The 17,212-nt window shown below is 34.5% G+C and overlaps 1 protein-coding gene across 3 annotated transcripts in view; it reads left to right on the top strand.

The window, feature by feature from the left end:
* Nucleotides 1-6,529: 6,529 nt before the first annotated feature.
* LOC105233243 (transient-receptor-potential-like protein) overlaps nt 6,530-17,212 on the top strand; it is a 49,898-nt gene continuing 39,215 nt past the window's right edge. For 2 of the 3 annotated variants that reach the window (XM_011215260.4, XM_049451538.1), the window contains exon 1: nt 6,530-7,061. Coding sequence is in view for 1 of the 3 variants with exons in the window: in XM_049451537.1 (XP_049307494.1) it covers nt 9,603-9,665 (63 nt within the window). In the remaining 2 variants the exon portion in view is untranslated. Of the gene's footprint in view, nt 7,062-9,577; nt 9,666-17,212 lie in introns of those variants that run through there. The other variant, XM_049451537.1, reaches the window with a different exon arrangement.

The raw sequence follows: 17,212 nt of genomic DNA, 5'->3' as shown, positions 1-17,212 counted from the left end.
CGTGGGTTGCTAAAAAATAACTCCAAACTGTGCTGTGCCTCGGTGGCTTGTGTGCATATGCTTCTTCGCCGCTTTGACTACTGTCGCTATGGTTGCAGCATAATGGTTTACTTGGTTGTTGTTGCCGTGGTTCATTCTGCTTTATTGTTATTGCTCTTCTTTATTGTTATGTTTATAAGCTGAAAAGCTGACAGCCAACAGTCAACTACTGTTCTAATACGTACTTTCTTAGCGTACATTCTTTGGCAGCTCTTTACTTAAGATCTACCCGCTTTTCCCCCATTTGCCCTACACACAACTATTTTGTGCCGTTAACCGATGCTGTTGTTGTTGGATTTGTTGTAGCTTACATATTATGTGGATATTTTAAAATAGCTTAAGCTTGTGGCAAGTTTTAGGGGGAACAGTAAACCGTGGTGGAAGCAAATATGAAATTACCGAATACAGGGTGACTCACATATGATGTTTATTGAAAGTAAATCCACTATTTTTGGTTCAAACTGACGAACCCACTTTCTTTTTGGCAAAAACTGGACCAGTCGATATTCTCAAGCTTCTGTTGAGTCGAATTTTTAATCATTCATCATAGACAGCAACCAGTTGTATTCACTGGGTGCTGGTCCAGACTAAGATGAATACATAAGTATCTTCCAACCACGCTCCCGGAACTTCTAAAAATTACTTTAGTTTTGTGAGCTCAGTCGTTGGAATAAACTCCTCTTCAATTGGCCGGAGCTGGTCGGGTGATTGCTGTTTTCAGATGGTCCATTGTTTATATTTGGATCAAACTAAAGAACTATTTTGAGTAGAATTTATAATCAGGAAATTCACTTTAGACAGGAACCAGTTGTAACCACTTAGTGCCAAGTCCGCATTTTAAAATCGATACTTAAGGATCCTCCAACACAGCTCCCGGAACTTCTGGCGAGTCCGTATATCGTTGGTGTAAAACTGCTCTCCAATTGGCTGGAGCTGGCCGTTGTTGGGTGATTGCTGTTTTCAGAAGGTTCAATCGTCGACTGTATATGTTCGAATTGAGAGTTTGGTCCAAGGGAAGTAGGTCACCAAATATATAGGGAAACTTTCCTCACTGCCAATTCTGGCTGGGCCTTCATTTTCGCTGGCTTACCGCCTTACGACCACGATCGTTTTCGAAAGATGTTGTCCATCATTTCTCTATAAACCTCTACAGAGCTCACAATCGATCGAAAAGGTAATCCATTGACATCCTACAGGTGCGTAATGGCGAAGTCTTGGGCAACTGAGCTCGAGGCTGGAACAAGAGCCAGATTATCATCACAATTCATATATGGATATCTCGATCTCTGCAGCATTTTGCCTAAGCTTGTGTACAAGGTTTGACCGGACAGTAATAGGACTCAGTCGAGTCAGACAAGGAAACCAAAAAAGTGCGGAGGGCCTCATTTGAGCTGTAGAGCGGCTGCGGAAGGGTTTGGATGCCGGCCTTAGGTAGGTAGTTGTTCACAAGAAAGGCGGTGTGAGCCGGGGCGTGGTCGTGGTGCAACTTCTAATCGGCTGCGATGTCTTGTCGGTCCCGATTGACATTTCGTTTGAGTCTCTTGAGGACTTCCACGTGAAACTTGGCGTTGACAGTTTGTCCTGGAGGAACAAATTCATGGTGGACAATGCCTTTGATGTCAAAAAGGACAATGTATTGGCTTTGCTCATTCATCAGCGACCTCTTCCCGTCCTCTAAAAAGGCCTGGTGCCACCGAACACACCACTTCCTGCTAAAGCAAAATCTGATAAGCCTGCTTGATTATATCAAACGTCTCTATCGCAGATTTACCAAGTTTCACACAGAATTTAATCGCGTACCTCTGCTCCAACGAACGCTGCATTTTCGGCTTGCACGACTCAGAGAAACACGTCGCGCGAAAATGTTTGTTTTGATTCCCCAGGTGCTCGGAGACAACTAACTAGCGGCTCGTTCGTTAGCTAGGAACGCCCTGTACCGAATCCAGTAGGTGCAAGAACGATCCAAAGTACAGTCGCGGCGGAAGAAAATCAGTCCTATTACTTTCCGGAAAACCCTTTATAATATGGTATAACTTCGAGAAATATTATGCCACATTTCCTTCGCCAAGCAATGGATTTCATTCAGTCAAAATGTGTCAGCCAGACTTTGCGTGCATTCCGCACTGCTTTAGTAAACGACTAAACGCAGCACCCTTTAAACACACATATGTAACTTATGAGCCCTTTATATGGCTGCATCGCTGCTTCTCATAACTCGGAGAGCGTACTTACGGTTCCACAGTAATTTAATGCACTTTATTTCATCACAGCTGCACACAGTGATTTTTCATGGTTGCTGCTTTCCGGCTGCCGCGTTATGGTGCTGCATGTTGCACGCGCATACTGTCATCCACAAAATTCAATATTATATGTATAAACGTAGAAGCATAGCTTGTGCGTGCAACATTTTACTCAGCCATAAGAAAAATATTGTAGATTTATTAGCGGGATAAAGAAACTATATATGAAAATATCTTAAAAGGCTTCAATAGAAAAATAAATAAATTTATTTATGACTGCAGAGCACTTTGGATGCAATCGAAGAGCTGCTTGATGAAATAACTATAATGGTTCTGTTTGTATAAGCATTATGGTGTGTTTAGACTGTGTGCAAGGCCCCAAGCTTGGGTTAAAAATGTTTAGTGGTTTCAATGCAACTGTTAACGTATCGAAAGAGATTGTTAAGCCTAAAAGTTCTTGGACTTATATATATTTTTTTGCAGAGGGTACTAGTTGTGTGTTAGTTTATTCTCTCGGCCACAGTGTTGACAGCGGTCAAAGAGTTTCGAATAATATTTTGAAGTATTATCGTTATATTTTGTAGATTAGTAGCTTGTTTGTGAGAACTTTTTGCTTTCTAAGAGTATTTACTCAAAGTAAAATCCGCAGTTGAGAGAAGTTTTATTTGTCTCAAATAATTTCGAAATTTATTCCCATAAAATAAAGTCTTTTATGTGTTTGTATTAGATTTATTTTTCACTTTAAGAGTCAGTTTTCCCAACAACTTATGAAGCAAAATGAATGCGATCACATTTAAAGAGAGTAAAATTCTTATCACAGTGTATTGAGTGTCTAAATACCGGCAAGTATCTGTTTGACACAGTGATTTTCTCTTACGAAGGGTGTAACCACAGCATTTTATTCACTATTCTGCAGCAGATAAGTCAATTTTGTATTGATTGATTATCTTTTTCTATAAAGCGAAAAATATGTGATTCACTCAGAATCGCTTTTATGTAAAGTTATGCTCAGAAATTATTTAAATAGGACCGTAATTGAAAATTTAATAAAATAATAAATTGTTATGGCAAAAGTTGAAGAATGCATGCAAATAGTATCTTCAGAATTTGTTTGATCTGTAAGCACTGTGAGCGAGTCGCCAAAATTTTCACTCAATATGCCCTTACTTAAATATGCAATATGGGGTCCCAACTCAGCCTCGAAGAGCTGCAACTAGCCACTAGCAAACTCAAGGCCAACAAATCACCCGGACCGTATGGGTTACCACCAGAAATACATAAAATAGTCAACCGGCAGTACTATTGAATATCTATGCCTAAGATAAGCCGGAATATTCTTTAAGCCCCTGAAAAAGCAACGACTAGTGCTAATCAGTGAGGGAAAAGAAGATCCCAACTCGGCATCAGCGTACCGTTCACTATGGATGCTTGATATAGCGGGAAAGCTCTATGAGAGGCTACTTAAACCCAGAATCGAAGCGGCTATCAACGAAACTGGTGGATACTCCCCTAGACAATATGGCTTTAGATACGACAGATCAACTCAAGAAGTTATGGTAAAAAGCGCCATTGAAAGTGTAGAAGCTCCACAGTGTAGATGACTTAGATACATAAGAATGGTGTGGCTAGAGACTTAAGATATTCGAACCGCTTCAAAAGCGCTAGATGGGTGGATTTGATAGATGCTCTCAAAAAAAACTCTAGAATCCTCGATTACCTCAGAACTGTGGTGCGGAGCTACATTAAGAACAAAAAACTGCACACACAGGTATCACAACAGATAGCGGTCACGTCAGGAAGAGCACAAGGATCCATTGTAGGCACAGACTTGTAGAACATCAGCTACGACTCCAAACTAAAACTCAAAATGCCAGACGAATCGTGCTTAATTTGGCTACTGATGACATTGCATCAGTGATGACAGAATGAGACTCAAAAGATGTGGAAATTAAACATTGTATCACACTGATACGTAACATAATGAAATGGTAAATCTTACTGAAAACATTAACATACCCATAAACAAACATGACTGTTATGAGATGACTAAATCATATCCATGATCTAATGATATCCCTTGAGAGTGTGAATCAGATGAACTAGCCAGAACAGACATCACCATAAAACTAGACTTAGAAGAAAAAGGAATTAATATGACTCTGACTATCTATTTTACGACAAATATTTTATAGATTTAGCTGAGTTTCGTTGAAGTCAATCCCTAACTAATTTAACAAGCATGCAATGGTAGCCTAAAAATACTAGTAGCACTGCTAACTGGTCACTGAATCGGAACTATACAATGACTATTGTACAAGCTGTCAAGAGGTAAAAGAAGAGGAAACTATAGAACATTATCCATGCGAATGCAAAGCTTTGTATAGGAAACGATTCACAACTATTGCATGCAGGTTTCTTGACGATGTCTCAGAAGTTTCTCGAATAAAGCCATTTGTACTAATGAACTTCATCTGGAGCACAGGCTGGTTCAGTGAGTACATATTGGAATGAGGGTATTTCAGTACATGTGATTTTCGCAATGGCCTCCTAAAAGCTTACATATGTTTTGCATTAAATTGAGGGTTTTATTTAGCATAGTTAGAATGAGTCGATTATCCATCGCTCTATTCAATAACTTTGTGATATTTTGAAGGTAATTTCTAAATACTACTCTGAAGACGAGGGACTATCGTCCCTATTGGCAAAATACTTTTCTTTCGCCATAGACGGGAACGGCTAGTAATCACTTAGTGCCAGGTCCAGTCTAAATATAAGGTGGATGTATACGAATCTCACAACCAAGCTCCCGCAGCTTCTGGCGGGTCACTATTGATGTTTATGGCATTAACCTACTGGAACACAATTAACCGCCTATTATACAAAGCTGACCGTTTTTTGAGTGATTACTTCCTTCAAAAAGTTCACATTAAAGATCCGAATTATGCGTTCGTCTGAATGTGGGCAGTTCATGGTAGATGATTTCCTGTCCATCTTTTGGACTATATACATGATGATCTCTGGACCAAGCTACCGGAACTTTTGGCAAGTGAATATCGCTATTTATGATTTGAATAGGAGGGGAAGTTGACTTATTAAAACAGAATTCCTCTTTTGTTGGCCAAAAGTAGCGTTTCTTCTTTTTGTTAGCCTTAAAAATCCGAATTGAGAGTTTGATCAAAGAGGAGCTGTTTATGGTGGATATTTCCTTCTAATCTCAAGACCTCAACGTAGCAAAACCATCCAACTCAGATTCGGTGTGTTGCAATTTGGCAGCGATTCGCTGATAGTAATTCGGTTTCGGAGTGTTCTGTTTCTTGAACAAAGTTCAGCTCCTGAAATCGTAACAGTGTTTACTTAATCGAAGATTTCCAATGATATATTACGAACAGTTTGGCTTGCAGAGCTTGATCTATTTTTGATGTAAAAATTTTCGGAATGAAATCGAAGAAACCAAGCTGCTACCGTATCGCGTTTTCTCCTTTGCCGAAGAAAAACTATTTAATAAGGTAATTGTTATCTTTGCCAGTGTTCTTCTGACTGAGTTAAACAACAACATAGCTTTCTAAGGAATTTTTTTAGTAGATTCTATTTTTAATTATTTACAGCCACTCATACCTTTAGCCTTTGTCCTTAATACTTATATCACACCCTACAAATGAGTCTTGGAAGCCAGAAAATACTAAATTGCTTACAATTCAAAAATATCAGCATGCGTATGCTTCATGAAAGGTATAGGAGAAACACTTGTTGACAGCATGAGACACTTAAGTACGCAGTAAAGCGCTCGGCGCCTAAAACGCGACTGCATGAATTATGGCATAACGCTGTGTGGCGTGGTGTGTTCCAATGGCAGACAAATTCACTGTCGAGGTCTAGGTAATGCCAAGCGCCCGACAAGGAAACACCAACACGCATATAAGTGAGTGTTTGTGCCCACAAAAGTACATTTGTTGTGCAATTCTACACACATACATACACAAACACACGCATGGCCGCACTAAACTCTCAACTAGTTGTTGACATTTGAACGCTGCGCCATCGATATCCATCAGAACTGTTATTTCATAGGAAATACATAAGTCTGCATGTGTAACACAGTAAGTATTTCTCGTTCTGGCCACACACCACATAACCAACACGCTTTACAACAAATATTTAACGTTTTAGTCTAATTAAATTAGGCTCATTTGTCTGTCATCATATTGCTATTGTTATTGCCACGATGTTGGTGCTATATAAATTTCAGCGCCCCATGGCGAGCGCACTCAAAAAGCAACGGTATTTTCGCGCAAGTGGCAACGGGCGCCCGTCAAGTGCTGGCAATACAAACAAAACACTATCAAACAAGGAATTCTATTCTTTTTGTCGTCGGAATAAAATTGCGTGAACGAATTTGTGAATATTAAAGTAGTGGGCGCGAGTCGCGCAACACTTCAGCCGCGTACGCGAAAACCGGATAACTCTAAAAGCGCTGTCAAAACGGCCGCAGCTCTTCACGCGGAAGTGTCACGCTGTTGTTGGTAGTTTTGCGGTGTTGTTGTAGCTGTTAAGCGGTCGCCGAAGTGTTGCGGAAAGTTTTGTGTACCTAAATAACCCTAGATCGTGTTTCCAAAGTGTTTGTCTTGGCGGATATTCTGAAGATTTGGAAAAGTAAATAAATTCAGAAAAAAATTTGGATATTAAAAATTAAAGTGAAATTAAATTAAAAAGCAGAAAAGTGTTGAATGCTTATAGAATTGAATGTAACTAGTGCTTTGAGTGCGAAAGAAAAATTTTGGACAGGTAATGAGTCAAAAAAAAAATTATAATAATAATAAGATGGATAAAAAAATTAAAGAAGTTAAAAAAATATTTAAAAAAATTAATTATTAATTAAAAATTTATTCATATTATAACTATGTGATGACAAGTTACTGAAAATTATTTTGAAGTGTACTTCAAAATTTTACAATAAATCGAATGGAAATAGAAAAAATATATATAAGTGCTTGCTAACTTTAAGTAACATATTTAAAAAATTCTTTAAAAGTATATTTTTTGTGGTTATATCAGCTAAAAATAAGTGTATTTAACAAAAAATAAAAAAATATGTATATAAAATTAATTCGGAAAAATAACATTAAAAATTAAAAAAAAAAGAATTTAAATAAAATTATATTAATTAAAATGGAAAAAATTGCTTAAATATAATAAAATAAAAAATACTAAAAAATCTAAAAAAATTTTAATAAATATTTATACAAAATTTAAAATAAAAAAATTAAAGAAATACATAAAATTAAAAATAAAATTAAATACATTAATGTAAAATAGAATTTATTTAAAAAATTAAAACATCAGTTAAAATACATAAATAAAAGAACTAATAAATAAATTTAAATAATACAAAATAAAAAACACATAAAAAAATAAAATATATTGAAATTAAATAAAGGAAAATAAAATGAAACAAATCAAATTAATATTAATACATAATTATAAATTATTAAAAAATAAAAAAAAAAAAATTAAATAAAATATATTTATATAAAATTGATATAAAATAAAATTAATTAATACAGTGAAAATTCAGTTAAAATACAATCAAAGAACTTGAAAAAAAATCAATAAACAAAATAAAATAAAACAAATGAATCTATTATAAAGTAGAATAATATAAATAAAATAATAAAAATAAAATAAAATTAAATAAAATATTTTGAAATTAAAAGAAGAAAAATAGTAAAAATAGTAATAATTGAATAAGATAAAATTAAAAAATAAATGAAAAATAAAATAAAATAACAAAAAATTATATATGATAGAATTGATATTAAATCAAGATGAAAATTGAAAAAGTTAAAAGTTTAATGCAATAAAATTAAAATAATAGGTCTACAACTTTGCTTCCGCCGTTTTTCAATAGATGTCTCTAGGGTCAAGCACTGATCGATTAAATCGTTTTACTATATATCGATCTTTGTGTCAACATTAACCCAACAAAATATTTGTAGAGATCTGTTTTCATCCCAAACTTATTCCCAACTGAAAATGTCACCGAAAATGTCTCCAAGCCGAATTCTAGACATTTGCGGGAAATTTTGCTTTTCTTTTTTAATTCCAGGAAAAGTGCGTCCACGCTTTACTGAGGCTGACACATACATAGATAATACTATTACTCTACTATCATATACGAGTATATGATTTCTATTAGGTATTAAAAAAATATAGAATTTTTGTAAAGCAATTTGTGTTAGTTTACAAAAAAAAGGATCACAAAGTATTTCGTGTGTTAATTAAGCATTGATTTTTGAGGGAATAAGGGAAAACACTTTTGGACTATACAATAACTATACAATAAAACCTTAAATTAACAAAAAAACGGCGGAAGCAAAGTTGTAGACCTAATAATAAAAACGATAAAATAAAAAAAGAAAACAAATAAAATATCTTAAGATTCAATAATGAAATTAAGTGAAATAATTAATATAATAATTATTTTAAGAATGATTTGTCTTAGAAAAGTGTATGATTACTATATAAAAGTTGTTTTTAGTAACGGCAGCAACAGTTTTTTTTTTTTTTTTTTTTTTAATTTCGCTTATGAATTCTTATACTTTTGGAAAAAAAAATATTAAAAATTAAAAAAAGGAATTTTAAAAATTTTTGAAATTTAAAATGCACATTTTTTAAATTTTTAAAATTATTTAGAAGGTATATTTATAATACTTTCTATGGAGTATTTCTATAATACAAAAACTCTTTGTGCAGCACAAAATATGTTAAAGAAAGTTTACCCATTAATAGCAACAGTTTCATGTTTTCTATGACAGTCGTACATATATATACATATATCTACGTATATCTAGTATATATGTAGTTAATATTATAAAGTTTAAAAATCTAGAAAAAATGATAGATAGATCTCAGGCCATTATGCCATTAACTTACTACATGCTTGTTTCGAAAATAATTGAGATTTAATATATGTATGTATGTATTTTTGATGCTACGGAAAAACAAAAAATATTAAGGCATCTATAATATTACATAAATTATAATTATAATTATACGTCCGGAAGTAATCTACAAGAACTAAGTTTAAAAAAAATAAAATTTTTCAATAAAACTTGGAAAATAAAGATTAAATAATCAAAAAAAATTGGAAACTCTATCTCATAAATACAACAATAATTTTGAGAAAAAAATATATTTTTCTTTCAAAAATTTTGTTTCTTTGCTCCATTAACTTTCCTCACAAATTTTTCCAGCTCTTTTGTTGATTTGTAGTTTTCTCATAATTTTTATTTTACTAAAAGCAACGCATGCATAAAAAGATTAAAGATGAAGATCGTGCCGGAGCGTTTAGAGAAACTGCAAGCATTTGTTTGCTCCAGAATGCAGCAGGTGAGCTGTTCAAGCGTGACGCCTCGGGCATGTAAAAAGCTTTAAATGGATGCAATGCGATATGCACTGTTAATGTTTTATGTGGCTCGTTCGGTAGTAGGTGGTTACACATGTAAATATATACACAAAAACTATGTATGTACATATATATAATATATGAACAAATTTTTCAAGCAAAAATTTTCTTTGTAAATATTACTGATTTCTTTTAGAATAAAAAAATAATACCCCGAATACCTTAAAATATGTATATAAATTATCAGCTTGGCAGTCGATTAAGCCACTCCTCTGTTTGCATATGTGCGAAGTAGTCCCTCAGTGTTTGAGATATCCATTTGAAATTTTGTACATGAATTTTTCTCGCAGAAAAGCTGCTAGTTTGTCGGAATCGCCAATATCGGACCACTGTAACGTATAGCTACCATACAAACTGAAGCAACGGAAAGGAGTACTTGTATGGAACTTTCTCTTATTTGATGAGATATCTTCAAGAAATGTTGAAAAATTAATAATATCCCAGGCATCCCTACAATCTTCGAAAAAATTGTTCAGAAAAGATCGCTATAGCTTGTAGCTGCCATACAAACTGACCGTTTGAAATCAAGTCTTAGTAAGGAAGCTTTTGTATTTGGTTGCAAAATATTCGCAATTGCTGTTTAACTAAATAGTACCATTAAAAATTCATATTATAATATGTAATTCAGGTCATAAAAAGTGTCCAGAACTAAATCTCATTGAAAAATATTTGGTTAAATCAGTTTGGAACAGACTTCATATTAAAATATTTTTGCTGCATTCATAATATAAAAATTGTGGTGGCTTAAAGCTTAAAAGAAGCACAACAAATGTGACTAACGAGTCACAAAAACTGCGAAAAATAAATGTGCACCGTATACATATATTATATATATACATTTATATACACATATATACTATACACATTTGTAGTATATATACATATATGTTGCTCCCTTCAAATATATGATATCACAGAATTTTTATGAAACGACATCAAACCAATTTTTTTCTCATAATTTTCCAACTTTTTGATCTTTTAGTTTGTAAACAGAATTTGCATTGAAATTATTGTTTTTTACGAAGCGTGTGTGAAAAAAAACAAAAAAAAAAATAGTGAGTATGCCATAACACTGCATACAACTAGGCGCTTAAGCTGTTAAATGAGATATGAAGTGTTGAAATAGTAGCGTAAATGCGAGCGGAAAACAAAACACATTTTTGACAGTGTATAAAAATTAAGCACTTAACTAAAGTGACGCTTAAGCCCTGCATAACTTCACTGTAGCACATTACGACACTTTTTTTTGATAGTTCATAAAGTGGCTTAACTTTTTCGCTGCTACCAAATGAAATTATTGCATTACTGTAAAAAGTTTGGAATAAAAGGAGTTTTGGGTTTGCAGTTGACAGTGTGATGCTTCGTGAATTAATTTTTTTTATATATAAATTATTATAATATAAAATATAAATATAAATACAAGGAGAAGATTTGGAACGCAGGACACACCAATACTATCTACTAATATATTGCTATATATGTACTAATATATATTATAATCGTATGATTTTCATAAAAATCATAAGTATTTATATTATTACATATAAAGACCCCGAGAAACATTTTTAGTAGAAATTGTAGCTGGAAAGGCAATTTTAGACCTCATTATATACAGTGGTCACTCGAAGTGTAGCCAATTAAAAATGCCAGAAATTCGGTTTGGAAATTTATTTTTATTTATTTTAAAGTAAAAAATGTGTGAAAATAAACATAAATTCAGGATCAATTCACTCTTGCTCGATATGACCACCTATTGCCTTAACTATGGCCTTGAGACGGTCAAAAAACGAATCGCGAGCTGCCCGAATGTCACTTGCCGTTATTTTGGCTCACTCACGGACAATGGCTTTCTTTAGCATCTCGAGACTGGTGTATTTTTTACCCACGGCTTCAAAGCTGCCTCCAGCTGCCGACATTGTTTGTGGCGGTTGCTGCCTTCTGGTGGCCAACCGATGACTTAGATTCTCGTATGAACGGTCGGAGCCCTATCGTTTTGAGAGTTTAGGAAATGCTCAATTGGAAAAGTTTTTTCGTCAGAAAACACAATGTTCGGAATTTGATCGCTTTCGGCCAAACGAAGTAACTGCTTCGTTCTCTCCAGTCTTACTTGTTGCTACTTCGGTGTGAGATCATGCGCCTTTTGGAACTTGTAAGGCTTGATCTTGAGCTCATTTTTCAATATGCGACGGATGCTGCGGTCGGATATTTTCAGTTCTTTAGCCATTTGATTGGCATTTCGTCGTGGATTTTGCTCAAGTCGCTCAAGTCTAGGCAAGATTTTAATTGTACACTTTTATTAAATGTTTAATCTTTACTTTTTTATGCTTCATATCTCAGATAATATATGTACATACATATATTGGGTAGTCAAAAAAGTCTTTTCGCATTTCTAACCAAACTTGAACCTATTTTTTTTTCATTATATTTATAATGAACTTCAAAGAACCAACTAAGTACCATTTTGTTCGACCATTTTTTGCCATTTTTCTGCTAGAGACATTTTTCCATCAGCGTAAAACTCTCTGGTTTCGCGGTGAAAAACTGCGAAGTAATTTTGAGTAATTTTCCCAGGCTTCTCTTGAAGCCAACTTCACACCATTACGGGAGTTCTGTATTGACCGAAACAATTGGTGATGGTGCAAGATCAGGTCTTTATGGTGGATGCAACAAAACTTCCCAGCCAAACTCTCACAGTTTTTACCGAGTCAACAAAGCTACCACATACATCTTTGTTGTTCTGATGGAAGACGAAGCCCTTTCTGTTGATCGGTTCTGACCATTTTTTTCCAATTGCTTGCTTCAATATCATCAGTTGTTGACAGTAAAATGTAGAATCAATAGTTCGACCAGGCTGGAACAGCTCATAGTGCATGATGCCTTTCCAAGCCCACCAAACACTTAGCGTAATTTGTCGAGGCGTGAATCCTTGCTTTGCGAATATTTGTTGAGCTTCACCACGCTTGGACCATGATCTTTTTCACACATTATTGTCGTATTTGATACACTTTTCGTTACCTCTTACCATTCGCTTGAGAAATCGTTATATTTCATTTCGTTTCAGCAAAGAATCACAGATGTTAACTCGGTCCATTAAATTTTTCACAGACAATTCATGTGGCACCCAAACATCGAGCTTTTGTTTGTAGTCAGCCTTTTTAAATGGTTAAAAACCCTTTGGTGATGAATGTTAAATTCCTTAGCAAAGTCATGGCTGCTTCTGTGACGATCCTCATCAGTCTTTTCTATAATTTCATCGACTTTTTCAACAATTGGTCGAATTATCCACACTCTACGAAATACCAACTAACTTTAACATAGAACTACTCGAGCACAGCGCACCTTACCATCCCAATATTTATGTGTTTGTAGTTTGTTCATAACAACGCATATCAACGCGCTATCATCGTCGGCTTTGTGGACGACATTCATTTTTTATGCGCTCAAATTTTGTTTGCCGAATTCCCGCCGGTGCAATTTCACTCAGTTAGCCGAAAGTTTGGCGCTCGAGAAGTAGGGTGAGCCAACACAATGAGGATGAGGATGAGACACAAAACGATACGCGGCACTCAGTTTCGGCTGTGTTGTGGACTGGTGTAGTAGCTTCCATCTACAAACTGGTATTTACCAGCTTTGAGCGCGTGAAATCCTTTTTTGCCTTCGCGCTGACATATTTTATTTATGCGCCGTGTGGTATTTAAGGTGCGACAACTTTGCTTATTTTGCGAAACACAATCATACCTACCTATAAATACTGCGTTGAACATGACAGTGTATGAGCTAGAATCTTACTCGAGCTGCTGTACCGTTATGCAAGCAGCATAAACATGTTGAATGCGCCAGAAATGGTTTAACAGCTGCCAACGGTTAAGCGCGTTTTGTCGGATTTGATTAAGTGAAAATAGTTTTGCATATGAACAAAGCGTGTGATTTACAGTTATTTTGCCATTTTGTTCTGTACCGTGAGTGCATAAAGTTGCGCGGCATAATTTTTGGTGAATGTGAACTATTTACGTGAAGCTTTAAAAACTTTTGGTGAAACGTTTTGTAGCTTAAGTAGCGAATGTTAAAATGTTGTCGGTCAAAGATTGTGTGTAGCCATGTATTTTTTCAGCTTTACAAGTCACTTCTTCTGTTGATGAGACCTTTCAATTATCAGCTGATATTTCCTACTTGAAATGCTGCTGTTTATTCCATCTTCTTCAATGATAGATCTCAATGAGGGCCTCTTACTCAGTTTACACCCAATGTTATTCGCCGGGGCAAAGGAATTCTGTCTACACTCTCTGGTAGTTGCACTTTAGATTCTCTTCTATATAAAAAAAACTATGCCTCCTTAAGAATGTAGTCACTTCAGTTTTACTTAGTGCTCAGAACCACAGACTACAGTGGGGAAATAATTATTGACTAAATATCTCTACATAAGTTCGTACAGATTATTCATTTATTTGCGGTTATCAACAACGTCTTGTGTCGTATACAATCTCCTTTCTGTGATACTAACATTATCCTGTTTAATTCATTTTCGGAGAGATTTTCTTCACAAATGTGCTGTCGTTAAAACATGATAGTTCTGAAAGTAAAGGGTGATTTTTTAAGAGCTTGATAACTTTTATTTAAAAAAAAACGCATAAAATTTGCAAAATCTCATCGGTTCTTTATTTGAAACGTTAGATTGGTTCATGACATTTACTTTTTGAAGATAATTTCATTTAAATGTTGACCGCGGCTGCGTCTTAGGTGGTCCATTCGGAAAGTCCAATTTTGGGCAACTTTTTCGAGCATTTCGGCCGGAATAGCCCGAATTTCTTCGGGAATGTTGTCTTCCAAAGCTGGAATAGTTGCTGGCTTATTTCTGTAGACTTTAGACTTGACGTAGCCCCACAAAAAATAGTCTAAAGGCGTTAAATCGCATGATCTTGGTGGCCAACTTACGGGTCCATTTCTTGAGATGAATTGTTGTCCGAAGTTTTCCCTCAAAATGGCCATAGAATCGCGAGCTGTGTGGCATGTAGCGCCATCTTGTTGAAACCACATGTCAACCAAGTTCAGTTCTTCCATTTTTGGCAACAAAAAGTTTGTTAGCATCGAACGATAGCGATCGCCATTCACCGTAACGTTGCGTCCAACAGCATCTTTGAAAAAATACGGTCCAATGATTCCACCAGCGTACAAACCACACCAAACAGTGCATTTTTCGGGATGCATGGGCAGTTCTTGAACGGCTTCTGGTTGCTCTTCACCCCAAATGCGGCAATTTTGCTTATTTACGTAGCCATTCAACCAGAAATGAGCCTCATCGCTGAACAAAATTTGTCGATAAAAACGAAACGAAACACATTTCGAACCGAACACTGATTTTGGTAATAAAATTCAATGATTTGCAAGCGTTGCTCGTTAGTAAGTCTATTCATGATGAAATGTCAAAGCATACTGAGCATCTTTCTCTTTGACACCATGTCTGAAATCCCACGTGATCTGTCAAATACTAATGCATGAAAATCCTAACCTCAAAAAAATCACCCGTTATTTTAAAACATTAACTGTTATTAAACTTTTCTACGGATTGAGTGAAGGCTTCTGAGAGAATGTTGTTTATTGCTTTAAGGGGATATTCTGGTCTAGGATTTTGAAAAAATCGATTTTTTTTGCATGTTTTGAAAGTTTAGATTTTCAAAAATATGATCTTTGAAGGATTTTTCAAAACTCGACTTATTTTCGGAGATTCAGTCGATTTTGTGACTGGCGTTCGTGTTCACTAGAATTGTCTCCTAAACTTTAAACGCGTTTTTCTCGAAACTCCTTTTTTGAGGTGGTTGACATGATATCTCAAGTTCTACTGAACCGATTCCTTTGAAATTTGGTATATATCTTCTTTATACAATGCTCTATCGTGTCTGCCTTGGATTTCCAAAAGTATTTTTTTCGAAGTATTTTTAAAAATTCGAAAACTTCGAAAAAATCGGGTAAAAAAAATTTTTTTATTCAAGTCGACGCCTTTTTTTCTACCTATAACTATGACAGAGTGCCTGCTGAATTGGCAGATATTTGCTAAAGCTTTCTTCACCACTACTTGCTTAGTTGTTCCCCGATTTAAAAGGTGTTTTCGGTGGAAAAATTTTTTAAATAAATTTTTTGGAAGTATCATTAAGTTTCATCTATTTAAATCCGTCCAAAACTGATCGCAAGTAGTGAATAAGTTCGGTGGATAGAAGATAGACTGATTTATAAAATTATTTATCAAACAAATTTTGTTATTGATCTCATAATTTAAATTAGTTATTCATGTAAACGTTTCCAATTCGGCAGTCTATGCACAGAGCCATGTCCGTGTGTCCGTCTGTCTGTCTGTATATATGCGAACTAGTCCCTCAGTTTTTAAAATATCGTTTTGAAATTTCGTAAACGTCATTTTCTCTTTAAGAAGCTGCTTATTTGTCGGAATTGCTGCTATCGGACCACTATAACATATAGCTGCCATACAAACTGAACGATCGGAATCAAGGGCTTGTATGGAAAACTTTCGCATTTGGCAACACATATTCACAAAATTTGGCATAGATTATTTTCTAAGCCAACAATGTAATCTCCAAAGAAATTGTTCAGATCAGTTAACTATAGAATATAGCTTCCAAATAAACTGAACACATATGTAGTTACTAAAAGAAATGCACCTGTGAAGGGTACATTAGCTTCGGTGCAGCCAAAGTTAACGTTTTTTCTTGTTTAGGGCTAAAACTGAAACTAAAGCGGCAAAAAAAAATATTTACCGCAAAAAAAAATACTTATTAATTGCATATTACTTGTTAAATAACGAACATCCTAATGGTATACATATACATATACTATATACTTACTTATTATATGTTGTAATATTATTTTAACTTTTATTCTACTAGCATACAATTAATAAGTTTTTTGTTTTGGTAAATTTCGAACATTGTTTGCTTTAAGTGTCCTTGAGTGCTCAGTTGCCAGCACAAACTTTGCCAAATGTTAGTAAATATAACAAAAACAAATAAAAGATATAAAAGCTAGAAGGAGATACATGTTAACTATGAAATTTCTGCATGCCTTCCAATCGAAGCTTGAGTGTGTGCTTGTTGCTCTTTTTGGTCTGCTGAAAGTTATTATCTCATTTGCCAACTAAATAAACAAATTTCTAGTGAACTTTTTATTGCAACAACAAGTAAAAGTTTGGATAAAAGCACTAAATTTTTATCAAGAATTTTAAATAAATAGAAATTATTATTTCTTTAATAAAAATATTTTTTTTTAAGAAAAATAATTTTTTTGTATAAATTTGAGCTGGGTTTCTTATAGGTGCGTGTAGTATTATTGAAATTATTATATTTTTACGAAGCTTATGCAATTTTTTTGTCAATTTGAGTTATTAAAAGAGTTTTACTCTCTTAGATTTTTGCAATAACTAAAATCAAATATTGTTAAAGCGAAGATTTGTATGCCTGAATTT

Source organism: Bactrocera dorsalis, chromosome 3, assembly GCF_023373825.1.
Source record: "Bactrocera dorsalis isolate Fly_Bdor chromosome 3, ASM2337382v1, whole genome shotgun sequence".
NCBI classification, from domain to species: domain Eukaryota; kingdom Metazoa; phylum Arthropoda; class Insecta; order Diptera; family Tephritidae; genus Bactrocera; species Bactrocera dorsalis.
The sequence above is the reverse complement of the archived record's forward strand: the minus strand, read 5'-3'. Positions and strand labels throughout refer to the sequence as shown.